Consider the following 27,697-nt stretch of genomic DNA (forward strand, 5'->3'; position numbering starts at 1 on the left):
CTCTCTCTTTCACGCTTCCTATTCGTTACCCGTGCCGATACTTTTATCTCGTGCTTCACTCACGTTCAGACCTCGCAATCAATCGAATCTGAACCCGACCAGACGCTATCCTTTTATTTCTCCGTACATCAGTTCGCGGTTTACTACAACCACCATCCCCCTTGGTATTTAAATGCCGGACCCAGTTCAGCCCTGTAGTAAATTGTAGAGCGGTAGTTTCTCAATAGCTCAGCGCCCTATCAACTCTATAGCACAGACGAAATAAATACTTGCTTAGAAATACTTTTCAAGGTTGAATCGATATATACTACTAGTAAGTTTATTGGTTCGAGCCCTAGTAAGAGCCTTTGCAAAATTATAGCACTACTACTTTCGATATATATTCATTCCTACGGGGGGATAGTACGTACTACGTACGTAGCAAAAGCTGACCTTGCAATAACCCAGCTTCGGTTCAGCCTCTACGCTCGTCCCAGCCCAGCTACCACGTAGTACGTAGTAGTATTTTACTTCAAAGGACGAGGCGGCAGCCGATCACCTTCAGGGGCCGGCGGCCAGCGCACGGAAAAAGTAGTCTGCGCTGACATGGAGCGGCATTCAGTTTACTCCGTACTCCGTCAGGTGCTGGGTTAAGGCATGCGAATCACAGAACCCCACTACGTAATGTCGAGGCTTGGGAAACTATATCCGCTCCGGCCCACCGCCCTCCCTGCTCCCGCAGGAAGAAAAGCTGGAATGATGCCAAAGCTACTTTTTTTCCGCGGCGTGCTCTGATCCGGCGCTAAATAGTATATATGTGTATGCGGCGTTGCAGGTATCTCATCCATGGGCGCATCGCAGGAGGATGGGATGGGATGGGTTGGATGGTTCTACGACGAGACTTGGAATCGCATGTTGCTTGTTCTTATGGTGCAGGTGCCAGAATGATGGATGATTTTGAAAGGAATGGATATGGGGACGTGGTTGATTTTCCAGTAGAGGATGATCATGATTGAAATTATTGCGGCTCTCTATATCTATATATAAGAACAAAGCCAGGCAGGCACTTTTGACTCCCGAGAAAGACAGCCAGCCACTATAGTTCGATACAAAAAGAGGGAAAAAAATTCCGGGCTGTCGGGCAAGTCGGACCGGCCGGGAGCTCTCTCTCTCTCCTGGGTTCACACATCACAAATAGCCCAGAGAGAGTGTGGTAGTGAGTAGTGAGGTGGTTCAATACCTGACTGGAATTGGACTAGCCCTATTCTCCGGAGAGAAAAAGCCGAAAAAGGTGTAAGAAAAAAAAAGGAGGGAAACAGTTCAAGATCCGGACGCAGCGACGGTCTTCGCCTTGCGAGACATGAACCTGGCCACAGCCGATGCCCACCTGACCGACCTCTCGTCCACCACCCGGGCGAACCAATCCGCTGCGAAGAAGACACAGATGGTGTTGACCACCACCGCCTTCGCGAAGCTGAGCTGGTAGGCGCGATCGTCGTGGTTCGCGTTCCACGCGTTCGCGGCCGGCGTGAGGATCTTGGTGCCGATGCAGAAGAGGACCGGGCCGTGCATGAGGTAGAAGCCGAAGGACACGCGGCCGAGGTACTGCGAGAAGGCGTTCGTAAAGAGCCACTGCAGGTTGAAGTTCCGGCAGGAGGCGAGTACGCGGCTGAAGAGGCTCGGCGGCGGCGGCGCCTCGTCGGATTCGGGAGCGTCGCTGCGTGGCGGCGAGGCGGGCGAGAGGGAGAGGCAGAATGCGAGCATGACGGAGCCGATGATTCGGATCGCGGCGTTCTCTTTGCCAAAGAAGGCGTGGATGGTGGCGTATCTTGCGGGCACAAAGGAGAACAGGAAGTCGTTACCGAAAGGGACGTGGGGGACGGAGAGGAGCCAGAGGGCGACTATGAAGAGTATGTAAGGGGCAAACATCCGTACAACTAGGAAGATCGGACCGGTAACTTGATGGAAGCCAGCCGAGTTTTTTTGCTTGAATTGCATGACTTTCGAGAGGAAATGATGATGCTTGGGCGTCTCGATCGTCATCTGGACCATTCCCGGCTCGTGGGTGGGCAGGTAAACCTCGCCTTCCGGAACCGCCGGTGGAAGGTTGCCCCGCTTAGCGGCGACGTGTCGCGGAATATCCAAGTTCGCAAGAATGATGCCACTGACAAAGAGGAACAGATCCCACTTGGCCATATACCATAGGTAGGAATCAAAAGCGAACAAGCACGCCGCCCTCCAAAAGGGAGTGAGTTTCGAGACAGCGAGAACGGTCCCGTATACCACGAAGGACCCGCGGATTTCCAGCAGGATTGTCCACATGTGACCGTTGTAAGGTGGCGAGTACGGGCCCGATTCCACGTCATGAAAAGGATACATCAACACCATCTGATGGCTCCACCAGTCTTGCAGCTGGGCCAGGAAGGTGGGCAATTGGGGTGGAATGGTGTTCCACTTCAACGGGTCTGGAGTAAACAAACCGTTGTACTGCAAGAGCATGCAAATGAAGGTGTTTACACCACAGGGGAGATAGATTCGCATGCATCTTCGGAAAGTGGAGCTGGATAGGACATCCACTTCATGGTCAGGTGGTCAGCAAAGTGTCCGAGGAGCCTGTACAGGAGACTATGAGCTTCTGCTTGGACTTACAAGACTCGACTTTATTGCCCTCCTGGATTTTGCTCAGCGCTCGATACGACAAGGCGTATCCCGAGATCACAAAGAATGTCGAGACAGCTGCTTCTCCCCCCATGATGACGCGGATGATGGGCATTTGGAAGATGTGATTATCGGCTGGCGAGGCGCCATAGGTGTGGTTCAGGCCAGGAAACCAGTTGTGGACGAAATGAACGAGGAAGACCGCGAAGCATGCAATACCTCGTAAGCCATCTAGATATGCTGTCGGTGACAGCCTCCTGTCTGATAGAGGTTCCCTTGCCGTGGAGCCATATCGCGGTATGAAGCTGGGGACGAGTGATAGCAGCGCAGTCTTAATTAGAAGTATGATTTGACCGAGTAGATACTTCACGGAGCCGACTGTAGTCTGGCTTCGTGTGAGTTCGCCTTCCTCATTTTTGATGTCAAAGTCCGGAGGCGGCGTGGGGGGTGATTGTGTGTGGTGGTCACCATCATCGGTGTAGAACTCGGACAGCAGCGAGACTTCTTCTTTGGCTCTGTCGTCGTCCATTTTGGATGTTTACACGATGAAGGAGGGAATGATAAAAAGGAGTGTAAAAGGCTACTTCTTCAGTGGCCGATTCCCATTCCTACCGTTGGAATTCAGTCCAATTTTAATCATAGCTCGACTAGGTAGGGTGTTCAAGAATCCACAGTAGTGCCAAGACGGACACGAGAAACACAAGAGTTATGCTCCAGATATATGATACAACATACTTCCGCCTTGTCAACGGAGTAGGCTCTAGCGCGCTATTTTAGGGAGTCGATCTGAACATCTGAACTTTCGTCGCCAGGCATTCCAGACCGAGACGCATCATAACTTATTACTAACTTTTGATTTGACAATTTACTACGTACCTATCCGGTTCCGAAAGTTTCTAAATGCATGCATCCATAATCATTGAAAATGTATGCGCACTGAAAATGCTGTTGCTATTGAGGTGTTCTCTGCGCCATAGCCGGTATCTATTTCTCGGCTGAAGTATGTTACAAGAAGGGCCTGGGGTGTCATCTAAAGACAAGGCCTACGAAAGGACTGCCCGGGCAGATATTGGCATCTGAGCACTTTCGTAGTAATAGGGGGTTTCGCTTAACTTTTAACTGCCATGCCCTTGCCCGGCCCTGGCCTGTCCTGCCCTGCCCCCTTCTCGCCGCTCGGCCTGGGAAACTCAATGTGAGACCAAGTCTTTACTCTGTACGTATAGAGTATGGCGTAACGTTCCTCAATTAGCGAAACCTCCTCCAGAAGTCAATACGTACCGAGATATCAATAGATAATGGCTGGCTGCTCGGTTAGAACTTGCGAGAATGCCCAAAAAAAAAAGGCGGTGCATTCCAAGGAAGGCACTGGAATTCAATGCAAATTCAAGGGATTGAAACTCGAACACTTGAGACCGGGTTCCCTATTCAAGAAGTTCATCCCGACTCGCTCAAGGTGCTGCGCTGCTACTACTACCTGGGATGAAGTCTCTTGGAGGGCAGAGTCGCATACCTAGGTAGTCGAATACGCACGCACGAGCCATGCCAGCCTTCTCAGGAACATCCAGTGCAGGGAGACCAGTGGGAATACCGGTAGAACAGCGTAGGTAGTGCGCCGGAAGCGATTCGATTTGGTACCAGATCACAGGAGGAGGGTTCGGTAGTCAACAAGCCTCTAACAGACAACGTTTAGCCCATTCCTAAAAATCATACACTACTACCGGTACTACTTAAATATATCCCTTGATTGACTGCAACAACCAGCGGCCCGCTACCTTCACATCCCTGAGACAACCAAGAAAAAGGCAGGCAGGGATCAGTGACTGTCGGCGTCAAAGGCAAGGGGTTCGATTTCTTAACCCGCAAAAAAAGTTGTAGATGTTCAAAAACTGTGGGTATTACTACACAACAACCAAAGCCGCTGGTTGGTATTCCTAGTGTTTAGCCCTGATACATTGGATCCCCATCCACGTCCTTCTTCAAGACAGACTCAGCCGCTCCAACCGGTTTTTCGCCGCCTCGACCATAGCAGTTTCGCGATCCAGCAGCCCCATTATCTGAGCCATCTTTGCTTTCCGGATCTCTGAGGGGACTTGCAAGTTGGGCGTTGTGGGGATATCGTCCTCTGCAGTCGCATCTTCGATCTGCTCTAGAAGCTCTTCCTTCAGTGCTCGGACTTCTTCGTATCTCTCCCATGCTTCTTTCACCTTCCTCGTTCCGGAATCCCCATTCTCACCGTTGCCAAATATCTTGCTCTCCAACAACTGTACTTCGCTAACCCAAGCCTTCTCCCTGTCACTCAATTCTCGATTTGTGCCCTTGTTGGTTTTCTTCTTGATCGCCTCAATTCGCTCGGTTAGGTTCTTCTGCCTCTCCGTCGCAGCGCTGATTCTAGACTCGATTCGGTCGTTGATAGAAAGCACCGGTCCATCATCAACGTCTTCGCCTGTAACTGCTTCTACACGCGCTGCAACGTCATTGGCCTTCTGGATCTGCTCCTTCAACTCCACCTGCAAGCGAGTGCAGCGTCGGAACAATTCTGCAGCCGCGGTTCCGATACGATGGGTCTCGTCGCTCAGAACCTTGTGTGCTTCCGCCATGATTTGCAACGTAGCAGGTGAAAGCCGCACAGGCTCTTTAAGCAATCGTTTGTATTTGCTGTGCCCGAGCCTCTCGAGCAATTGTGGCAATGCAGAGTCCACGCCGAGAACGTACGAGGGTTCATACACAGGTCGCGGGTGGCATAGTACCATAGGTTTATCAGGCTCCGACTCGTAGGATGATGAGAGTGATCGAGATCGTCGAAAATCCTCTACTGCCTTATCGTAACGAGACTCAAAATTCAACGAGACCGGTCCGCGCGGAGATGCTGTTAGGAGGAAGTAACCAAGATCGGGGTCGTCGATCAAAGAGCAAGCGGCGAGGGGCGAATTGCGATCAATTGGTTTTTGTGTATAAACGCGCTGCCGTGTCGAATTTTCGGCCTTGGCCATCAGGTCGATGCGGAATTCGGCGCCAGCTGTAGCATCATTCAACTCGGCATCGAGGCGAAATGCCCAAGGCTGAAGAGAGATATAGGTGACAGTGCCGCTGCTTGTAATGTAGAATGCATAACGGGAAAGCACATCGTGACTGATGACTGGCCAATCCCCTTCCCACGTCTCGTCCTTTTTCAGTGTTTCCAAGACCTCAAACGTAAGTAGAGATGGTACATCAACTTCCTCATGGGCTATCCGGGCTTTGGTTTTCTTTTTAGGTAGCCACTGTGCTTCGATGCCATCGATGTCTAGACAAACAGACAGTCGGCCGCTGTTAGTGAGCAGGCAAACAACACCAACGGATAACCCTTCTCGATCAACTTCGTCCACTTCAAGCTCGTCTTCCTCGCCGAACATCAGCTGGTCTGCGTCGATCTTGCCTCCAATGACATAAATGTCACTCAGTAAATCCTCCAGAGCTTCCTCTGAATCATCCGCCGCCAGGTCCAGGTCAAAAGGGCCTTGCAATTTGGGTGTTTTTCCAGGATTGGACGGCCGGCTGTACACTTCCGCAGGGGGGTCACCGGGTAGAGATTCGCCAGGTATAGGCTCCTGGTTATCAATTTCAGACATCCAGGCAAGTTGCTGCTGGGCAAGAACTTTTGACTTGTGGGATACCGTTGGGTCATCCTCCATGGCTGCGACCTTTGCGACGATCGAAACAGATAGCGAGGGTATGAGAGTTGGAGGAGGCGACCATTTCTCCGGGAGCAATGGACAAAGCGCATAAACGTCGCCCTCTCTCATAGCAACCCATAAGGTCATGGGCGACCATCCCCCGCTACCCCTCCCTGCAAAGCAAGCTGATGCCACCTCCATTTCAAATGAGTCTGGTGAAAAGCCCTTGCTCATACCAGATACTGAAGCACCAAAGTCCTGGTCTACAGACTGACCATCCGCCAACTTCTTGAGGTCAATAGCCAATGTAGGCTTGTCGAATGACCACCTGTCTGTCAAGGACAGCTCCCACACCCGAACCACAGCATCTTGCGTGACAGTCACCAAACACAGTCCATTAACGCCCAAAGGGTGCCATAGAGCTGAAGATATACCCGCTTGCGATGTGACGTGCGTGGTAGGACCTAACGTATAGGACTTCAACTTCAAGGGCGCAGTATCAGAAGCTGTGAGCTGGGATGATTCGGGTAAGAGCGTAATGTGGACAGTATGTGTAGTGAGGATCGCGAGGTAGTTTCCATAGGGAGAAATTATAAGCTGGCGAATGTCGTCTGCGACTTGGGTTTTAATAGTCTAGAATGATCAATCAGCATTTCTCTACCAAGGGTGACTTTCAGAGGAACGTACCCGGTATCCTTGAGCGTGGTCCTCCTCATACTGGCTGGCGACACTATCCCTCAGTTTGCCGTTCAAAAAAGTCTTCTTGCTCCCCTCCTTCTCTTCGAAGGCTTCCTTCATGTAGACCAGATCCGCCCATCGTATCTCCTTCCCAACAGCTACGAAGACCTCTGTACCACGACGCGCAATCGTCCGACGGGGTCCAGATTTCGCGGTGTTCTTGCTGGCGGGATTTAACCCATTGGATTGTGATGGAATGAAGTCGGCACTCTTGGCAGCCGCAGAGAAGACAGTATGGCCTGGGCTGGGCTTCGAGAGCCATGCCGGCGTCCATCCGACAATTTTTTGCTTCATAGTGGATATTTGAGGTCAGCGAAGAGCTTGCGAAGCTGTGCAGGCTCTTATACGTAGTTGAAGAGTCATTCACTGCTGTGGTGCGACGTGCTCAGGTTTGCTAGTTTGTCCGTTGTTGACAAAGAGTTGAGGTAGCTTTTGAGGTTCACAAGTAGGAACTTGGAGCTAGCGCGTCGCGAGACCATCCAACTTTTTCATGCACGACGAGAAGGGTGGATACGCGGAAACAAAACAACGAAAAATGCCTGGAGCGGTACGAAATACGGTAGATAGGCTTGACAAGCCAAGTGCTTACTATCAGAGCAGAGTATGTATTTATAAGGCCTTGCACTTCGAGCAAAGTAGAGAAGCCATCCGTGTTGACCACTTCATCTCTAGAACAAGAAGCGCAATTACAGCAGAGACGATGATCGAGACCGCACGCCAGAAGAGCCAGCTGAGGACCCCTTGAAAGACGCCACCACCCTCTACGTGGGAAATCTGTACGTCTGGCTGATTATGCATGGGGATATTGAGTTCGAGAGCAGATCTAATACGGCGCGTCAGATCCTTCTACACGACTGAAGAACAGATCCACGAACTCTTTTCAAAGTGTGGGGAGATAAAGCGGTTGATCATGGGGCTGGATAGGTTCAGCAAGACGCCATGCGGTTTCTGTTTTGTGGAGTATTACACCCACCAGGACGCGCTGGATTGCATGAAGTATATTGGAGGCACTAAGCTTGACGAGCGCATCATTCGGACGGACCTGGATCCTGGATTTCAAGAGGGAAGACAGTATGGAAGGGGAAAGTCTGGTGGCCAAGTGCGCGACGAGTACCGGGAGGAGTATGATGAAGGAAGAGGAGGTCTCGGCCGTGCCATTCAAGCGGAAAGAGTCAAGGAGGAAGAGGAGTACGGTAAGGGTAGATAGGTTGCACTGTCTTTTTGTAGTTCTACAGGCGTTGAATGGCGCCTTGGGAAATGGAACATCAGATGCGTCTTCAGGGCCAGCTGAAGATGGAATTGGGGTAAGCAGCAATGCTTTCGGAGTTGACCTGATTGGCATTGGATCTTCCATGTCAAGTCCCTTCTGCCTAGTGTACACGAAACCCAAACGCCGGATATGTACTCTTTACAAGCAACAAAAAACTCGTCCTTCTGCACCCGACCATTGCTCTTCCATCAGTATCCAGGTGGGTTGACTCTTTGCGAAACTCTTGTCCATTTTGGAAGCTCTGCAGGTGGATCGTCAGTAGACTCGAACACGCTTCCCGTACAGGAAATACTCACTTCTGATGCTCTTCCTGTATTTCTTCTCCTTTCGGTCGAATATCGTGTATTTGTCTTTCGGCAACATCTCCTGCTCAATAGGCATTTCGTCCTTCCATCTCTCCACAGCCTTCGTTGTAATTCCCTGCTTTGCCAGTGCTTTGTCCACTACTGCCACGACTGTATCAACTGCTCGTAGGCGTTTCCGTTGTCGCGCTTTTTGAAATTTGGAGAGGCGCCATGGGATCTTCCTGTAGACCAATTGCCGTCAGCATTAGAAGACAAGATGCGCAGAAAATACTAAACGGTTGATGATTTACCAGAGCAATCCCGAGCATAACGAATTGGTGGGTCTGAAAGCTCCGAACATGGTGGTGTTGTCGGTTGCCTCTGGACAATCCAACGTTGAAGCTGATCACGAATTCTCGACGCCAAGCCCTTTCGTGTGGGATCAGCCGCATTCCCTGCAAGGAACAGGAGGGAATCGAATCAAGCCTCCCATCACAACTTCAACCTCTCTACAGACAGTCAGTCAAGATGTCTTATTACTTTGCCATTGTTGGTACGCAAGATAACCCTCTGTTTGAATATGAATTTGGTACGGCGAAGCAGGGCGGTGATGGGATTGCTAGGTTTGCGGAACAGGCACGTCATGTAAACCAGTTCATTGTGCACAGCAGTCTGGATATCGTGGAGGAGGTGCAATGGGGAACTGGGCAAATGTACGATCTCCACTGTGGCTGACTGGACTTTATATTGACAGTTACCAGGTACCTGAAGTGCATCGACCGTTTCTACAACAATTACGTCTCTTGCTTCATGACGGGTGGAAGTAAGGGCACAACTACTACACCAGCGGCGAATAATGCTGACTACGGCATAGATGTCAAGTTCCTCCTACTCCATGCCCCATCTCAACCTGCCGCCACGACTACGAGCCGTGCAAGTACATCAATCGCCGCGAACCCGACGTCCCCCCAGACAGAGGAAGCTATCAAGCAGTTCTTTACGGAAGTCTACGAGAGTTGGGTCAAGACGATAATGAATCCGTTTTACCAGGTCAACATGGAGGTCAAGAGTCCGTTCTTTAAGGGTCGAGTCGCTGCTGCTGGGAAGAAATATTTGTGAAAAGGGGCTTGTTGAACATCTGGATCGAACGCATAATTCCGGCAATGCTAGAAGATCCGCCCAAACATCTGGTTTCGACGAATACTGCTTTGTAGTCGATGCTCAAAAAGCAAGAAATTCAAGCCGCCAGAGGAAAATCCGGGGCAAATTGAAACGGATATGGGTACCACCGAGCGCGTCTGTCTCCAAGATGAGCATCTTTGAATGCAGGTCAAGGATGGCCACCATCCAGTATAGGAGATTGCGTTGATGGTGACCTGAGATAGCAGATGCTGGACGGGACTCAAGCATGTGCTTGATGCTGCAATTTGGGACTTGGGGGATTCGGAGAGATCTCAAAATCCAGCATATTACAGGAGAAAGTCGAGAACTCGATGCAAAAATTTGCCGGGATAACAATTGAAATAGGCGCCACCCGGGCACAACTGGTAGAGAGGAGGCTTGTTTACATTCCGTCGCCTTGCCACTAGCCCACTAGCTCGCACCGCAATGCCTTTGTGGTGTTAGAAAGTTGTCTTTATATTATTTTGAGCAAGGAACGGAATAGAAACCAACTTTTTCCTCCTGCTTTTCGATACTCACGGTACTGTCCCCATATTTACAATATATATTTTCGAGTAGCAAAAGCATGGAGTATCCATTTGGGGCCACCTCATTTCCTTCCCGAAACCTCACTCTTGTTACCCGCCTGAAGAGAAAGCACCAGCAATCATCACAAGCCAGGGCAGAGCTTACCACATTGCTATGTCTTCATTTCGAGTCGCCTGGAGTGTTTGTGGATAATTCTGAACCTAAGCATCGAATGCAAGAGACAGAATTATGGCAAGAGCAACCAACCGGCTTCAAGCTCCGGAAAACAGGAGCAGCCAGCTTCAAGCGCGTACTTCCTTGCAACCTTTCCTATTGCAAGGACAAAAGGTCTGGAGTACGTCCGCTTGCTTGCGACGGGAAAATAAATTGGAAGAAGTTCGGTCTCCGATTTGACGATAATAGCTGCAAACTATGCGGACACCCGCGACAATGCTACGTTTGAGTCATGTGTAGGTGTTGATCTCTGTGTAAAAATATTAATTTTTCTCTTGAGCTTAATCTCCGAGCCTTACAGGACGGACGCGTTAATTCTCAGAGCTCCTGCCCCTCTTGGATCTCGCTTGAAAAGGATAGTTCAGCATAATAAACCAATCCGCTTTATTAGCCACAACAGATTATACAACCAAGGCCCGATGAGCTATTTTGCTCGACTTCAGTGCTATTATATTGATTTCTGCCTACAGGCCTTTCGATATACTTCGTACTGTTCGAATACCTGCGGACTGACCTGAGCAACTTTTATTCCTCGCAGCCGCAAGAGTCGCTCATAGACTGGGGGCTGCATGTTACGTTTTGATTCAGGTCTGACCGGATGTTACTTCTTGCGATCAAGATTGCTACTTACTTTCAAGCAGCTTGGCAATGTCTTTGTCACGTTTATCAACCAACATTTACAGACCCGCAACGCGGCCGTGAAGACAGAGATCCACAGTCCATCACTAAGCATACAGTAAGGCAAACAAGCCGCGGTGGGTGGATGATCCTTCCGTTGGAGTCCCTGATAATCCTTCCGTGGGAGTGTCTCGGCTAGGAGAAAAGCTTGTAGATCAGATCAAAAGGACCACATCTTGTTCACAGTTGCTCGAGTTTTACTCTCTGTGGCAAATAGCAACAAGACCTGCTTGCAGTGGGCGCCGGGTCCGTTAAAATTGGCTTTGCAATTTCACGTTGTATCCTTGGAAATTGAAATAGGACCGAAAATCTTCTGATTCAATGGAGTGGTCGATCAATTTGTCGTCAGTGCTGATAAATTTATTTTTTTCGGAGACGCTCTTTTGGGATGTCAACAAATTGTATGATCCACCCGAACATCTGGCCCACCCGGGGCCTGATGTCATTCCCAGGTTGTCCGTCTTTGCTATTCTTGCTATTCTATTGGTATATAATGAGTTTCGGTCACTTTCTTCTGACGGTATCCGGGTCATTGCTAGTACTGTCTTCAATCTTCCACGATGGCTCCTTCATTCACCTCCTTCGTCCATCTCCTCTCTCTCCTCGCCTCTACTCAAGGGCGACCTACCAATGGGTTGACCTACGATTATGTGATCGTAGGTGCAGGTACCAGTGGACTGACTGTTGCGAATCGCCTCACTGAACTTTACGATGTCACTGTAGCTGTGATTGAGGCTGGAAGCTCGGTTGTTGACAATGCGAATGTAACTGACATCGGGGGATATGGACTTGCTTTTGGCACGGATATCGATTACCAATACCAGACTGTCAATCAGACATACGCCAATGGAGCGCCTCAAACCGTCAGAGCGGCGAAGGCAATTGGGGGAACTAGCACAATCAATGGTAGGAAAGCCATATTCTACGAGTATTCCAACGGCTGAACAAACGAATTAGGAATGGCATACACTCGTGCTGAAGACGTTCAAATTGATGCCTGGGAGGCACTCGGTAACTCGGGATGGAACTGGGAAGGCCTGCTACCCTACTTCATCAAATCTGAGCAGTTTCAAACTCCAGCACCCTTCCAAGTAGCAGCCGGAATTACCCACAACCCCTCGTACCATGGCTTCACTGGACCCGTTAAGGTTGGTTATCCAAACGGCATCAACAATGGTACTATCCAAAGTACCATCAACGGCACTATCCAAAGTACTATCAACGAGACATACTTCAGTATCGGACAGCCTTGGAATAACGATGTCAACGGTGGCAAGATGCATGGTATCACTAGCGCACCGAGAACCATTGATCAGACTGCAAATGTTCGAGAAGATGCAGCAAGAGCATAGTATGTTGACTAGCAAAGGCCTTTCTTTAATTTAAGTGTTATGAGTATCCCCGGAATATTTGATAATATGACCATCGAACTATTACTGACCAAACAATGCAGCTATTGGCCATTTGTCAACCGTACCAACCTCGTCTTGTACCCTAACACTCTGGGCAACAAGATTGTTTGGAAGAAAAGCGCCAAGGCTACAGGCGGTTGTGCAGTTGCTGAAGGCGTCGAGGTCACTACTGCAAATGGAACGATTGCCACAATCTACGCCAGAAAAGAAGTGATCCTCTCAGCCGGTGCTGTCCGATCTTCAGCCCTCCTTGAGCTCTCTGGCGTTGGTAACCCCAGGATTCTCCAACCACTAGGCATTGAAGTTGTTGTGGAACTTCTGACCGTTGGCGAGAACCTCCAAGACCAGGTAGGCTAAACCCCATAACAGAGGGCAATTTGGCTTCAGCTGTTGCATGCCTTAAAGCATCTTCGAAAACACGAAAACATTTACTGACTCCCTGGTGTAGGTGAACAACGGCTTTACCTTCGGAGTTAACTTGAATCTCACGGGCTCAGACTCATATATTTCGTACCCTACAGCAAAAGACATGTTTGGTGCCAATTATTCTACATTCGCGGCATCTGTGGCTGCTAAGATTCCAGTAAGTAGCCCCTAAATTATCCATACCTGTTCTTAGGAGTTGTGAGTGGCACTTGTGAAATCTTTCCATAGGTTCCTTCCAGACTCCGACTGTTTTTCTACTGTCACACCAAATACAGTACTGATCCAAAGCTCGCTTTAGTCCTACGCTGCGACTGTCGCTAAGGCGAACAACTACGTCGTTGCAGAGGTCGATTTGTTAGCCTTCTTCAACATTCAATACAACTTGATCTTCAACTCCAGCGTTCCCCTCCTCGAGGTATTCAACTCAGTCACCGGCTCTATTGTAGACATGTCATTCTGGTCGCTTCTCCCCTTCTCGCGAGGGAGCATCCACATCAACTCCGCCTCTCCAAGCGACATGCCCACCATCAACCCCAACTTCTTCATGCTCGACTTCGATACCGACATCCAGGTTGCGTCCGGAAAGTATATCCGCAACACCATCTCCAAAGCGGAGCCTCTGGCCTCCATCATCACCGGAGAGATCTCTCCTGGTTTTGATGTCCTGGCTGAGGATGCCGATGATGCTACCCTCGCTACCTGGATCAAGAATACTTACAGGAGTAATTACCACCCCGTCGGAACGACTGCGATGATGTCAAAGAATATTGGAGGAGTCGTGAGCGATAGACTGGTTGTGTATGGGACGGAGAATGTCAGAGTTGTAGACGCTGGGGTGCTACCTTTCCAGGTCTGCGGGCATCTGACTTCTACCTTGTACGCTGTCGCAGAGAAGGCTGCCGACTTAATCAAAGAGGACATGTAAGCTTTGGAATCCGATAGATGGTTAGATATCTTGGAGGGATCACATTTCGAAGTGGCTATTCGGAAACTATCGAGCCTCGGTCCACTTTTGGTGCCATTTCTAGATCCTGATTCTCCGTTCTTGTATTACTATCAGATTGAATATATTCCAAACATCATCGCTTGGAGCCTCATTCATAGGTCAAATGACTCAAAATCATAGGCTCCATGAATCCCGAACGATATTGCTTGCTTGACAACTCTTCCACAACCCTGTCAACCAAAGCTTTCCTCACGCCATTCCTTCACTCACGCCATTCATCCCTGACACTTCGATGGCTTCCTGCCGAGCGATAGATAGCTCTTCATATTCCTACAGGTTTCCTGCAGCTCGAAATATGCTCGTTGAGGAATAAAAGCATAGAATTGAATAAACGGCATATCAGCTTCCAGAGGCGGCGAGCACGATATTGTTTTTTATCCTCAAGCATGGCGCATAGCGGTACACTCTCAGAGCATCGTGAGGAACATTTCTTATTGAAATTATCTGCTAACGCAAGCTGAAAAACCGACAGTCAGCTGCGAAATAGAGCGGTGTAGAGAATCGAGATTCGCCGGGCAGTTACTAATTATTATTAAAGTTAGGTAGTTGTGAGCGCGGATCTGGTGCTGCAGGTAGCGAGATTCTTGACACTAGGATAAATCTGGAACTGCTCAAACACGCAGCTCGTGGGAGGCATTGCTAGCTGGACAAATGTCTTTTTCCAAATTGTTAGACGGATGGATTACTGACTGAAGGAGTGATAATAGGGGTCGAGGATTTGCTTGGATACGTATACTCATCTTGGATCGCTGAAGGTTGCGAAAAAAAAAGAAGTGGGGGTGGGGGACGGGGTGAGGAGTTTCCATATCATAGCTACGTGGTACACGGAAGATAGACCTGTTCGATCTTGGGACAAGCAGAGGACATACTATGATCAGCTATTACTTGAGCTTAATGAAAGTTCAATAGCTAGCATAGCTTGTTGTACGGAGCTGCATCTTCCGGCGGCTTCCTTGTCCAACATCAATACGCCGCGGGCGTACAGATTTACCTCCTGATGAGGACCATTCGTATTCGTCTTCGTGACGCAGAACCTTCGGGCGGGCTGCTGGACTAGACCGGACTGGAGAATGAAATGATGGATAAGATAGATGGATGGGTTGACGTTCCGAGCCGACTCTGACTGTCTGTCGTCGGGTTTAGGTTCACAAGTCGCTAAGATCGACCGGAAATTTTGTGATAAGAGCTGCCGAGCCTGTGCATAATTTAACTCTAAGGCCCGTCTGGTAACTCTTCCTAGATCTACTTTTCCAAGGTGTTTTCGGTTGCCAGCCCAGATAAAAAAAATTGGCGTCTGGTACGAGGTATTCTGGAATTGAAACCTCTTGGAAGCTGACCTAGGAAATCGTAATCAAAAAAGTAGCAGTTTCGATTCTTAGAGGCTTGCAGTTCTGTCTCCTAGGCTCCGTTTTGCCTTACCCTACAGACCTTAATTTCATTGTTCAACCTTTTACAAACTGTATTAAACTTGATGAATCGCTCAACTTTGACTTACACCACAATATCAAACAGGTGATCTTCGGATTAGATAAACAAGTGAAGGTTGACACTACATCTTGGCTGAACTTCGAGAATTGAACCGACGAGCTTCAAAAATAACGAAACTTCGTTCTCGGAAGAGGTGCCTAACGATTTTTAACAAAGGAACTCAATGCATTAACGTTACGAGAACGTTTTGGAAGTTCAAGTCCTATCTTCCCAATGCCGCGATTTACCAGACGCCGCCGGCGCCTAAGATAAGAATCACATGTGTTTTTGGAGGTGGCATGATAATAAGATACGACTTTAAATCTTACGATGTAATTCGCATTGAAGAATTATGCTACAGAGCGCAGGGTAGCACACCTATATTACTTTATAGCGCAGCATTTCGTACCCCTTAGCGAGCCCCTTGATGCACAATGCCGGCAAGGACCCTTCCGGCACTTCAAAGAAAGGGCACATCGTTGTCGTATTATCGTATTCACATTTTAATCTCTTACAGTAGTTACACAAATATTTGGTCGACTGTCAATGATACCAACTCGGAATGGCGGGATTGCCGTCTCATCGTTACAGATGTGCGACGGAAGCGAGCTATGACTCGTTGCCGGCCAGCTTGACGAATGAGAAGAGGCAATGGGAATCGGCTAGAAGTTGCTCTGTCGGTTTTTTCTTCTGTCATTCGTCTCTGTCAGCTATTCTCTCAGCTATTCTCTGTCGGTCTTGGTGATCCTCGACAGGGGAACGTCGATGTGCTGGGAGCAATGCGGTAAGTCTTTCCTGTTTCAATTGGAGAGACTCGGCATTAAGCTGAGCTCAGGTTTTCTTCGATCGTTATTACTCTATATTTACATATATATACTCTCTCGCTGGTATGTCTGTTGCGCGTGTATTGAAGTTTAGTGACCTCCCAAATATCCACACGAATCTTCAGTGAGATATCAAAGTGAAGGACAAAGCTTCAAACAGAACCAACCATATATCGCTTTTTCAAAGTCTGACAATGGCACCCTCGGGGATCAAAATGATTTCGGCATTCAACTCTCCTCTGCTATTGAGTGCTGCTGGATTCCTCATTATTGTCTCTGTTGTCAGGTTCCTCTTAGCCCGCGCCAAGAAGCTTGATCTACCCGTCGTCGTGGTCCCGGGTGCCGGTGATCAGCGACAAGCCCTGATTGAAGGTAGTGAAAGAGTGAGTATTATCAGGTAATCAGAAAGAAGTAGCTCTACTGAATTTCCACTAGTATCCAGATAGCCCTTTCATCATTCAATCAAAATCTCCAATTGTCATTCTGCCCAGATCGGTCATCAACGAGGTCAGGAACCTCCCGGAAGACCAGGCGTCATTCGCGGAAGAGATCAGGATATCAATGGCGGAAGATCATACCGGTATCGGGCCGTCCCAGCCAGTCACTCGAGCTATAAAACACGATCTTACTAGAAACCTTGCAAGCACTCTGGACGATCTCCAAGATGAAATTGTGTACGGATTCGATCAGGAGTTTGGAGCTTGCGAAGATTGGACCCCGATAAGCATCTACGGAAAGTTAACTCGTATCGTTGCTCTCCTCAGCGGCCGCGTCTTCGTAGGTCGCCCTCTGAGTCGACAAGAGGAATGGATACAGACTAGTGTTGAGTACACCTACTACACAATGCTAGCTAGGGACGCCATCATCGCCTATCCAGCATTTCTGCGATCAATTGTCGCTCCTTTCGTGCCTGAGCTGCAAAAGTTGAAGAAACTCAGAGTCCGAGGATCGGAGCTCATGAAGCCAATTCTGGATGCTCAGATGGCAAAAGAGCAGAACGAGAAGATCCATCGCGATGATACAGAAGACGAGCAAGGGACCATGATCTCGTGGATTCTCAAGCACACGCCCGAGAACAAGCGCCGGGATGCATCGGTCCTAGCGAACAATCAGATGGGTCGTAAGCTACACTCTCACACTCGAAAAACGGGTAACTCGCTAATGAGCGACATCTAGTCACGTTTGCAGCAATTCACACCACCTCGATGGCTACGACGGCTGCTATCTACGACTTGGCAACGTACCCTGAATACATCCAGCCGCTGCGAGAGGAGATCCAGCAAGTCCTCGACGAGGACGGCTACGATCTCGACGGCGACGGATTCATGAAGCTCAAGAAATCAAGCATACCTAAGCTGTGGAAGCTCGACAGTTTCCTCAAAGAAAGCCAACGGCTGACTCCTCCCGGACTGGGTAAGTCACACACACGTTAATACCCCCCCCAAAAAAGAAAGAAAGAAAAAGGGTTCTCGATAAGTTTGCTCACACCATGTCCCGTCTAGTAAGTGGCAATCGAATCGTCACGGCCAAGGCCCTCACCCTCTCAACCGGGCACACGCTTCCCAAAGGCACCTTCATCGGATTCGGGACGTGGGCCATCCAGCGATCGACCACGTCGCCCACCTTCGACCCGGCCCAGAACCCCAGCTGGCGGCCCCTGAACGAGTTCGACGGGCTCCGCTTCTACCATATGCGCCAGGTCGCCGGTAACGAGAACAAGCACCAGTACGTCACGACGTCCCCGGACTCGCTCAGCTTCGGCCACGGGAGCCATGCGTGCCCCGGCCGCTTCTTCGCCGGTAACGAGATCAAGTTCGTTGTGATCGAGCTGCTCCGGAGCTGGGACTTCAGGCTCAAGGGCGATGTTGGTGGGGAGGGGGGTGTGGAGAAGAGGCCGCGAAACCGGTATACTGGTCTTGCTTGTATGCCTCATACACAAGCCGAGATGGAATTCAGGAGAAGGACGACGAGGTAGCAGGACGAAGAAGAACGGGGCCCTTTCTGAGCGATGAGCGATGAAAGAATGGATTTCTCTAATCAGTCACTCGCTGGATTAGAGGCTACGTTAGAAACTTGTTGTGCATGCCGTTTTAGCCCTACACTGGCGTTCAAGGCCTTCTTTATGTAACTGGTTAGCGAGGATTGTTATATCTTCCCAATTTCCCACGTGAAAGTCAATCAATATCGGCGTGATTTTGATAGAATGTTGTGATCCCATTTCGCACTAGAAGCATCGAAGCATATACAGGCACATGCAAATCACTATGTGAAAAAAAAACCCCTAAAAAACCCCCCTTGGATCGGGACTGACTTCATACTATTTATTCATAGGTCTTATATTTCAATTTTGGTTGCAATATATGCAATAGTACTCCGCCTTAAGAAGAAACAAGCCGAGTAGTACGTCAGAAAGAAATAATCCGCGAAGATTAAGTGGTGTTCTACTACATGCAGGTACGCAAAAGGCTGATCCATTCTCGAATGCCTCCATCAGTAACGATGGCATGTGCTGGAGGGCCAACGCTGAGACTACTGCTCTCACCGTCTGGCGCCGCCGCTGAGGTTAACCATCTCGTCTTGCTACTGTGGCTGTTATCTCTCGACAGGAACGGTGTGTGGGTCGGACGGCCGGCGTCCTTCTTCTGCTGCAGCCCCAGTGGTGACCGGCACGACTGTGTATAGATGCAGGCCGCCTGGGGGGTTATTAATTAGCACTTCTTTGCGGGGGATCCGGCGCGAGATGGCAAGAATCAGACGGACGCTGTCTTCTCCGTACACTGGTCCAGAGAGACTCGATCATATGCAGGCAAACTATGGGTCTCAGACGATAGGCATCGAGGCACCAAGAGATGTAGCCGCGGTCGCTGCCGTAGTTGTCCGTCCGGGTATAGCTGGGAAGCTTCGAGCACCAAAGGTATAGCCATCCAATGTATGTTTGGGGACCGGCAGCTTCGGAATCGCGATTGAGCTTGTGGGAAGTGTAGTCATATCTGAATTGGTCGTGCTCACTCATGCCCCCCTCCTTCAACAGATCGTCAATCACCGTCTTGACGGCTCTTTCGTCTTCTTCGTCAACGAAACTGCTGTTTCCTGATAGGCCATTGCTTCCATTCCGAGGGACGGAAGAGAGTGAAGAGTCTGGTAGAAAACCGTGTCTAACTTCCAGAAATCCCGAAGACTTTGCCTCGTGTGAGGCGTTCTTGAAGCCTTCATCCGGGTCAGGATGTGTTGATCAGGGAGTTGGGCCCAGGGCTCGTCACGTTCAGTCCACTTGACATTGAAGTCAGTCGTCTGTCTCCCTCTGCGTTATGTCTCTCAGTTGTGTCGGCCATCCACGACGGCACGCCGGTCCGTCTGCAAGATGCTCTTGCATGGAAGCTCTCTGTTCGCGTGGCGACCTGCGATTCCAGCACATGGTACCGAAACTTCCGTTGTCGATGTCTTTTCCTGTGATTGATGAGGTATAGATTCTCGGCCCACTCTTCGGTTCTTGGGAAAATCACGGCGAGCCCTGAGCCCGCGGCTACCTGGCTCGAGTGATCGCAGGAGAGCGTTTCGAAGTCGCTCAGCGGCGGGGATCAACTTTATGTTGCTCATGTTCGGGGCGGTAAATATGTGCTTTGGAATCTCCGAGAAATTCGCAACCCACAGTCAGCAACTTACAAAAAGAAAGACCTCGTAGAATCATCGTCGTCTCTCGCGTTTTTTCCGCGAGGGCATCGTGGACGACGGCGTCGGTGGCATTCGTTGGCCTAGGATGCTATCTGTATCTGACATCGTTCCTCTTCTTTAAGAAGTTTTCGGATTTCCCTTTCATCAACGGGGCTTATACACATCAAGCTTCAAATGAATATATATCTATATACAGAGTACGGATACGTCCCCTATCACGATCACCCCTTATAGTCGTTAATCCAAACCTTCATCCTCCCTATCTCATTTTATTCCTCACCACCACCAGCAGATATTGTAACTCCATCTAGTCTAAGTAAATAAATAAGTAAAGTATCGAAACGCAATGCCTGTAATTCCCTTCCCTCTTCCCTCTTCCCTCTTCCCACACACACCCCAAAAAATTTTTACCTCTACTCTATAGAAGCGAACTCCCATCCACTTGTATCAACTGCGAGGAATGGCATGGTGGTTTAGTGGCTATGAGCCGCTGGCCGCTTCCAAGTACACCTGTTGATAAAAACGAAAAACCTATTCAATTAGGTTTGTAGACTGGAACCTCATACCATCATATACAATTATGAATTGAGCTTCCAGTCGATTTTTGCTGGAAATTCCTACTTTTTTCTGTTTTTAACATTTTTTGCATTCGATCTAATAGTAGTAGGAGTTGGTTGACCTCACTCACAACTTTTACCCATACATACCACGGCTCCCCGTATGATTTCCATGGGGCAAGGCATCCCTCTTATTTACCTACAACCCTAGCACTCAATTTTTATTATTTTTTTCCACAATCGGGTCTACCTACCGACCTACGTAACTCCGTGAATGATCTGATCCCAGCCACCCACCTATTCGAACAACACGCGGATGGCGGGAACTTTTTGTTATTTTACACATTTTCAAAATCAAGGAGAATTAGCACGCTTCACTCACGTCTACTCATCGATCAAACCTCAGGCTGCTCGAGAAATACAACTCACGATCAGAATCAGACAAGCTCTCCCCGAAAGTCCACCTCGCGGACATGGCCAAAGTCCCGTCGATCAGAGACTGTACCAGTACCGCTCGAGAGGCCGAATACTCCCGTCTCGCGCCGAGTGTGAGTGGCACAGAACGTCTATCCTCTGTGCCCTTGCTCACGTCCTGGGGGTTACTGCTCGGAGAGCAACCCCCTCAGGGACGACTTGATACCGGCTTCGAAGCAAAGCGTTGCCGGGGTCTATTTTGGCAGGTTTCCGAAACACGGGACCTAAGAGGGATTCTTTCCCCCCGCGTTGGTAGAAAGCAGAGGTGTGTATGTCGTTCTCGCGTGGTAGATTTGCTGTGCTTCTCTCTCTCGAGACGTACGTAGAGGAGCCTTCTAGCATCTTTCCATCTACACCCGAGGTTGGTTTCCCAGCACCACTGAGCACCACAGAGGAGGGAGGACTCGGCGAGGCGAGGTGTGAATGAGGACAGTTATCAGATTTGGAACCGGATCTCCCTTGGAAGCTGGGGGAAGAGTGCGACGGTACTGAATGGCTCCTGCGGCACGCGGATCTCGGCCTGCGAGTTGAAGTCCTGTGTTTTCGAATTCGTGGAAGACATCTTTGCAGAGTGACGCTTATAGTATAGGACCGTTTAGTGTGCTATGGTGGGCGATGACGGTGGTTTTCTGGTGAAGTGACGATACTTGAGAAGTGGGCGATGGATGTCCAATAAGCGTGAAGTTGTCAACCATATATATATATATATACTTTGGAAGAAACGCGCGAATCTAAGAGCCCGAGTGACAGTACCATGGAACAATCAAACATTGACGGGATATACTGGGGATATTTGTGTGGGAGCAAGGCCCAACTAGTATCTTCACTGATAAACAGCGAGCCAAGAAAGACAGCAGGACTTGACCCTTTCAAAGCCTTTGAAATAACCTCCCCTGGCCGAGAAAAACCGTCGGGGGAAGCTCAAACAGTATTCCGAGCAGAACTTCGTTTTCGAAACAACATGAAGCAATCTATTTCGCATCCTCCTCAGTCCAAGAGAGCTCTTCATTTTGAAAAGCACACAATACACAATACGAAACATAAACCACCAAAATCCCGAAAAGTCATGCACGCATGCGCCGAAGACTAAATTTCGTCAGCCGAAAAAAAAAAAAAAAAAAAAAAAAAAAAAAAAAAATAAAATGGAGAGGAAGGAGATACCGCATAGCTTTCTATCCTACTTTGCGAATCTCGAATCTGGGTTGCACGTCGCAAGGTCCTCCCCGTGGACCTTCCTATTCGGGAGTAACTGTAACGTTACATACAGTACAGGGGTTGCCGAAGAAATCAATCAAGTCATGATCAAAATCATACGATCTGGCAAAGCTTGCAAAGAGGAATTTTTTTTTTTTTTTTTTTTTTTTTTTTTTTTTTTTTTACAGGTCCATGTCCATGACCATGCTCATATCATATCAGTCCAGTCCATTGTAAATCCCTCTCGAGATCCAAGTTCCTACTACCACTACCACTACGATTACTATTCCCCACCCTATTTAAGGAAACAAAAATGGCTATACTTACTTGCTTGGAGTGGGTGGCTACCGAGCTTGCTATAGTAATCTCCCTTTCTAAAACCATGATACTTACCTAGCTAAACTAGCCTTATCGCTTTACTTCGACTCCGCTATGGTACTGTAATAGAGCCGATTCAGAGAGCAACAGATGTATACAGCGGCAGTTTCACGGTTGAGAATTTAATTATCGTCGAGAAGAACTTCTATTGCACATGCCACTAGTAAACCTGTAACGCTTTTCCGAGACCTTGGCGAAAAATGGTAATTAGGCAGATGGTCCCAAGGGTTTCCATCGCGATAGTGAAAAAGGTGCGAAATTGATCGGACCACAAGAAACGGTTGAAATCAGAGACGCTCACCAGCATCCGCCTTGGCCTGACCATACTTCTTCAGACGGATAGCCTGAACAGTGATGAATCCACCAGTCTCCGAAGGGGCGAAGTCACCGATCTCATCCATAGAGCTCTCTGAGGCGTCATAGAGCTTGGACGTCTCGGAGCTGCGGCCCAGGACGGTGAAGGAGCCCTTGTAGACGCGGCAGCGAACTTGGCCGTTAACGTCCTTTTGGGAGGCAACGATGGATTGCTCGAGGAACTCACGCTCGGGAGAGAAGTAGAGGCCGTTGTAGAGAATCTTGGCATAGTTGAAGGTGAGGAATTGGTCACGGAGAGCGCGAACCTCACGGTCGAGGACGAGACCTTCGAGATCGATGTGGGCGCCGCGAAGGCAGGTAAGGCCCGGAGTCTCATAGCATCCACGGGACTTGAGGCCAACTGTAATTGCGTTAGGCAAGGTAGCTGGGACAATTGAGGTGCAGGAGCTTACTGAATCGGTTCTCGACGATATCGATACGTCCAACACCATGGCGGCGAGCGATGGCGTTGACCTCCAAGAAGAGCTCAAGCGGGTCGGTGACGGTCTTACCATTGGTGATCAACTTGACTGGGAGACCCTTGGCGAAGAAGAGGGTGAAGTCCTCTGGCTTGTCTGGGGCGTCCAATGGGTCGATGGTCTGCATGCACTAGATTAGCGAGATCCTGCAACAAGTCTAATGCCAGCAAAGTTTTCCCAGCAGGCACAAAGAAATACAAAAATTATGTTTGCGTGCGCTTCGTTTCGGATGAAGTCAAGTTTAAAATATTTCGTCATGAAAAGGGTGGCTTACAAGCTTCCACATATCGGCTGGGGCAGTAGTATCGGGGTCCTCAAGGATACCTGAGATTCAAATGTTAGCATTCAGCTTCTTCGATTGTCACCGGATTTGCGTCTCCTTTGCAAAAGGCTTGCCGAAGCGTGAGAGAGGGACGTACCAGCTTCGTAAGAGCAATGAGCCAAGTTCTCATCCATCGACCACGGCTTGCTCTTCGTACTGCTAACCGGGATGCCCGTCGCAGCCGCATAATCCAACAACGCATCTCGGCCCGGGAAACGCTCATAGAACTCGGGCATCCGCCACGGCGCAATGACCTTGATCTTAGGCTGCAGGGCGTAGAAGGCCAGCTCGAAGCGGACCTGGTCATTGCCCTTGCCCGTGCAGCCGTGGGATACGGCGAAGCACTTTTCCTTCTGCGCGACGGCGATCTGGGCGCGGGCGATGACGGGGCGGGCGAGCGAGGTGCCGAGCAGGTAGACGTTCTCGTAGATGGCATTGCACTGTACGGCCGGGAAGCAGAGCTCCTCGATGAACTCCTTGCGCAGGTCCTCGATGTAGCAGGCGACGGCTCCAATCTTCAAGGCCTTGGCTTTGGCGGCTTCGAAATCCTCTGTATGGCCCCTTCGTCAGTCTACTATATTATTTTTTATTCCTATTCTCTTCTCGATCTAGCTTCTGGGGTCATAGGAGATTCTGTTTACCTTCTTGACCGACATCGGCCATGAAGCAGACGACTGCGACGCGACTCAGTTAGCTGGGGAATCTTGAGGAATTGAGAGGGATGATGTGTCATACCATCGTAGCCGGCTTCAATCAGCCATCGAAGAATGCAGGAGGTATCGAGACCACCGGAGTATGCGAGGCAGACCTATTGTATCCTCCGTCAACACAAACAGGAGGGGTGACTCGCCGTAGCGGTAGCAGAGCGAGCACCTACCTTATCCTTAGCCATGTTTTAAGTTGTATGGGTATGGAGATGCGTTGAGAGTTGTCTGTAGGGTTGTGGTGTTTCTTGAACAGGTGGTGGGAGAGGAAAAAATGTGAAGAGATGATATGGTCAGAGTGGAATGGGAGAGGTGAATTGGTAGAAATTGCTGGATCGAGGGGTTGTTTGCTTGTTTGTTGTTTTTCGAAAAAGCCCGTGCTCAAAAACTTTTTTTTCATCTCGTTTTTCCGGGTCCGGGCTCGCGATACGGCTCTTATCGGCCAATGTTTACTTTACCCCTCATCCAGGGTTTCTGGCTCACCAGGCCTTCCCCCTATATCATGGTCAAGAATTTGGAGAACAATACCTATCTGCTCATCCCGATGGCAATCATCACAGGAAGAAAGAAAGAAAATGACAGAAAATTGGACTTTGGTACTAAATTTCGCTCACGCCAGGTCTGATCAAATCAGACCAGGGCTTCCTCGCCTCTCGGGTGTCAAAAACCTCCCTGCAGCCGACCCACAGCCTGAGCCGCGTCCCCATTTATATCTATCTATCTTGTGTTTGTAACTTGAAAGAAGTCAGTCAGCGAGCTCCCTCCTATTTATTCACTCCGCCGTTGCAGACGCTTTCGGCTTCCCAGGATTCATCCACACGAAAGCCGACGCGCCACCGATCGGGTTCGAACTCCTCGGCATCGTCGTAATGCTCGCTACGCGCGGATGTGAGTGCGGCGGTCTCTGCTCCTCCGAGCCGGTCCTCTTCGTTTCCCACCGCAACGATACGTTCTCGGTTCCCGTAGCCTGGCTCTTGCGTCTGGCTTCTCCGGAAGCGCGAGGCGGGTCGGTGCGGGCTGATGACGACGAGCGGGTCGGTGCTGGGATGGCGGGCTTCGAGGATGGCTTGAGGACTTTCATGCTCCGGCCCCCTCGGGTGGCGCGCTGGTAGCCGCTCGTTGACTCGGTCTCGCTGCCGTTTATGGAGCCGGCTTGGCGCCAGGAACCCCATATTCCACCAGAGGACTCACGGCGGTTGGGTTCCGGAGTGTGGGTGTCTGATGCCTCGGGCTCGGTGGCAGATGTGTCACCTATGTGTTGTCGCTCAGAGTCAGTGGCGCTGCCGTTGACAACGCCGTTCCCTGACTTTACGCTGGAAGCTCGCTCACGATCGTTGACCTGAGAGGCGAAGGCAGGAGTGTATGGCGACTGGGGTTCTACAGCTGTGGGAAGCTGATGCTTATCAGGATTGGTGTCCCCGACCTTTGCCGTGCCACTTGTCAGAGCAAAGTTGACAGCGTCGGGTGTCGGCTCAACCTTGGCTTTAGATTCCGTAGGCGTGAATGCGGGAGCAGTCGCCTTCAACTCATTCCTCTCTGCAAGGACATTCGTAGTCTGTAGATTCTTGAACATGTTCTCGTCCTCAGGTCTAACAAATGGTACCGAAAGCTTGTTTCGATCATCGCCGTAGAGAACCATAAGGTTTTGAGAGAGCAAGATGTCTGCATTATGGGCACGGAGGGTATCGCTGCCAAGGAACACGCGGATCTTCTTCCGATCAGAGTTGCCGCGCTGGGTCATTCCAATAATCTCAAAGTCGGTGGTCAGGGCAGGCAGGCAGGGAGCTGGGCTGTTTGATCTTGATACTGGCTGTGTGATGACAGCCTCGGGCAGGTACAAAGGGAGCTTGATTACGTTACGGCTCGTGGAGTCTCTGTGCACCTGGTCGGCCAATCCAAGCTCTTTCACAAGACTGTAGTCGAGGGTCGATCTTTGAGAACCGGTACACACTGCAGCATAGAGAAGTGCATTGTGAGAGAAGTTAGTCGTTAGCCAACATCGGATGATAGAAGGAACTGATCCCAAAATGAACAATCCGGGTGGAGGATCAGGGATGTCGAGAGGCGACTCATCGTCATCTTGACCCCCGATCAAGAAATTGGTATCTAGTCCTAGGCTACTTGTTCGCCCGGATGGGGCTGAATGCATGGAGTGCACAGAGTGACCGGCCGAACTGTGTCTACCATCCGACTTGTGTGAAAGGGTACGCTCTGTCATAGGATGACTGCTGAATGCGCTATTGGGTCGGGTGGGTGCAAACTCTCCTAAATTCCGAGGGCCTGCTGCCCAGTTCGACCCTTGTAGAGCGCTGACATCGAATCGTACACTGTTAGCTCGAGAAGTACCGCGCCTGACGGGTTCCTCATCGGGCTCCAATTGCAGACTACCAAGCAGGTTTTGCCCTTGTTCATCGTCAAAATCGTCAAAAACGTCAGCCGAAGAATTGAGAACCGGGCCTAGAGACCATACGTTTAGCTATGCCAGGACTAATGATTCCAAAGTGACTGACTAACCTTGCTGGGGAGTGCCACTCAGAATGCCACCCGGGAATGGCGAGCTGGGGCCCCAAACAGACTTCAGGGCAGCATCGTCCGCTTGTCGTCTTTCCAGTCTCGAGAGGCGGTCGGCGTGGCTGGTCTGCACAGTTTGGACATGCTTGATTTCCATCTGTACATGGTATAGTTCTTCTCGAGTAGCAACAAACTGCGGATCCATCCCCAACCTCCGTTTGTATGCCAGATGGAGTAGTCGCGGTGCCAGGCAAATGAAGCTGCCACCGAAACTTCGTTGCGAGCTGCCCTGAACTCTGTCGGCTTTGATGGAATATTTCTCAAAGTAGCTATGGCCAGCCAGCCTTGGAGTCTACTCGTTGCACAACGCAAGCTGGTCGTGGATGTGGTACTGTATTCCCGGATTGGATGAGCGGTCGGTCTGCCTCGTATTCAATGCAATGCAGGCAGCAGTTCGCTCCCACAAACGGCTCAAGTGAGAGGCTGCGGAGTGGCCAAGTCACTTTCCGTATGTGGTCCTGGCAATATCGTCCCTCGAGCCCTCGTTTGCAGAGGAGATTCGCGAAATCCGCCTCCTCCACCGCATCGACCTGCGACCGTCGGTCTTGGTCACCACGCTGGTTCACAACCGTAGAGCTTAGAATCGTGACCTGTGGCTGAGGAAGCTGGTCGATCTGCGGGGGGAACGAGTCGGAGCCTCTCGAGCTAGACCGTGGAGGTATTGCCTGCGTAAG

At 49.9% G+C, this 27,697-nt stretch overlaps 10 protein-coding genes across 10 annotated transcripts; 4 read left to right on the top strand and 6 right to left on the bottom strand.

The window, feature by feature from the left end:
• Nucleotides 1-1,299: 1,299 nt before the first annotated feature.
• L3040_006712 (uncharacterized protein) lies at nt 1,300-3,166 on the bottom strand (the record flags this gene model as incomplete). The annotated part of the gene is made up of 2 exons (XM_007292278.1): nt 1,300-2,555; nt 2,629-3,166. The coding sequence occupies 2 exons, from the start codon at nt 3,164-3,166 to the stop codon at nt 1,300-1,302; spliced, it is 1,794 nt and encodes a 597-aa protein (XP_007292340.1).
• Nucleotides 3,167-4,613: 1,447 nt separating this feature from the next.
• On the bottom strand, nt 4,614-7,322 carry L3040_006713 (uncharacterized protein; the record flags this gene model as incomplete). Its single annotated transcript, XM_007292279.1, has 2 exons — nt 4,614-6,923; nt 6,978-7,322. The coding sequence occupies 2 exons, from the start codon at nt 7,320-7,322 to the stop codon at nt 4,614-4,616; spliced, it is 2,655 nt and encodes an 884-aa protein (XP_007292341.1).
• Nucleotides 7,323-7,563: 241 nt separating this feature from the next.
• On the top strand, nt 7,564-8,235 carry L3040_006714 (uncharacterized protein; the record flags this gene model as incomplete). The annotated part of the gene is made up of 3 exons (XM_007292280.1): nt 7,564-7,629; nt 7,701-7,804; nt 7,869-8,235. The coding sequence occupies 3 exons, from the start codon at nt 7,564-7,566 to the stop codon at nt 8,233-8,235; spliced, it is 537 nt and encodes a 178-aa protein (XP_007292342.1).
• A 251-nt stretch (nt 8,236-8,486) lies between these two features.
• On the bottom strand, nt 8,487-8,943 carry L3040_006715 (mitochondrial 54S ribosomal protein mL60; the record flags this gene model as incomplete). The annotated part of the gene is made up of 3 exons (XM_007292281.1): nt 8,487-8,539; nt 8,595-8,824; nt 8,894-8,943. The coding sequence occupies 3 exons, from the start codon at nt 8,941-8,943 to the stop codon at nt 8,487-8,489; spliced, it is 333 nt and encodes a 110-aa protein (XP_007292343.1).
• Nucleotides 8,944-9,110: 167 nt separating this feature from the next.
• L3040_006716 (uncharacterized protein) lies at nt 9,111-9,701 on the top strand (the record flags this gene model as incomplete). Its single annotated transcript, XM_007292282.1, has 3 exons — nt 9,111-9,295; nt 9,344-9,405; nt 9,457-9,701. The coding sequence occupies 3 exons, from the start codon at nt 9,111-9,113 to the stop codon at nt 9,699-9,701; spliced, it is 492 nt and encodes a 163-aa protein (XP_007292344.1).
• Nucleotides 9,702-11,743: 2,042 nt separating this feature from the next.
• L3040_006717 (uncharacterized protein) lies at nt 11,744-13,946 on the top strand (the record flags this gene model as incomplete). The annotated part of the gene is made up of 6 exons (XM_066154219.1): nt 11,744-12,089; nt 12,141-12,331; nt 12,431-12,534; nt 12,637-12,943; nt 13,044-13,178; nt 13,320-13,946. The coding sequence occupies 6 exons, from the start codon at nt 11,744-11,746 to the stop codon at nt 13,944-13,946; spliced, it is 1,710 nt and encodes a 569-aa protein (XP_066011195.1).
• A 2,587-nt stretch (nt 13,947-16,533) lies between these two features.
• Nucleotides 16,534-18,293, top strand: L3040_006718 (uncharacterized protein; the record flags this gene model as incomplete). Its single annotated transcript, XM_007292284.2, has 4 exons — nt 16,534-16,701; nt 16,754-17,438; nt 17,495-17,731; nt 17,821-18,293. The coding sequence occupies 4 exons, from the start codon at nt 16,534-16,536 to the stop codon at nt 18,291-18,293; spliced, it is 1,563 nt and encodes a 520-aa protein (XP_007292346.2).
• Nucleotides 18,294-18,762: 469 nt separating this feature from the next.
• Nucleotides 18,763-19,915, bottom strand: L3040_006719 (uncharacterized protein; the record flags this gene model as incomplete). The annotated part of the gene is made up of 3 exons (XM_066154220.1): nt 18,763-19,011; nt 19,095-19,525; nt 19,846-19,915. The coding sequence occupies 3 exons, from the start codon at nt 19,913-19,915 to the stop codon at nt 18,763-18,765; spliced, it is 750 nt and encodes a 249-aa protein (XP_066011196.1).
• A 2,965-nt stretch (nt 19,916-22,880) lies between these two features.
• Nucleotides 22,881-24,640, bottom strand: L3040_006720 (uncharacterized protein; the record flags this gene model as incomplete). Its single annotated transcript, XM_007292287.2, has 7 exons — nt 22,881-23,308; nt 23,361-23,547; nt 23,701-23,750; nt 23,846-24,298; nt 24,390-24,422; nt 24,484-24,556; nt 24,626-24,640. The coding sequence occupies 7 exons, from the start codon at nt 24,638-24,640 to the stop codon at nt 22,881-22,883; spliced, it is 1,239 nt and encodes a 412-aa protein (XP_007292349.1).
• Nucleotides 24,641-25,224: 584 nt separating this feature from the next.
• On the bottom strand, nt 25,225-27,120 carry L3040_006721 (uncharacterized protein; the record flags this gene model as incomplete). Its single annotated transcript, XM_066154221.1, has 2 exons — nt 25,225-26,909; nt 26,967-27,120. 2 exons carry the CDS (start codon nt 27,118-27,120, stop codon nt 25,225-25,227), a joined length of 1,839 nt encoding a protein of 612 aa, XP_066011197.1.
• Between the last annotated feature and the right edge of the window lie 577 nt (nt 27,121-27,697).

The sequence above is a fragment of the Drepanopeziza brunnea genome (genome assembly GCF_022702325.1).
Source record: "Drepanopeziza brunnea f. sp. 'multigermtubi' strain 214-2 chromosome Unknown ctg11, whole genome shotgun sequence".
Taxonomy (NCBI): domain Eukaryota; kingdom Fungi; phylum Ascomycota; class Leotiomycetes; order Helotiales; family Drepanopezizaceae; genus Drepanopeziza; species Drepanopeziza brunnea.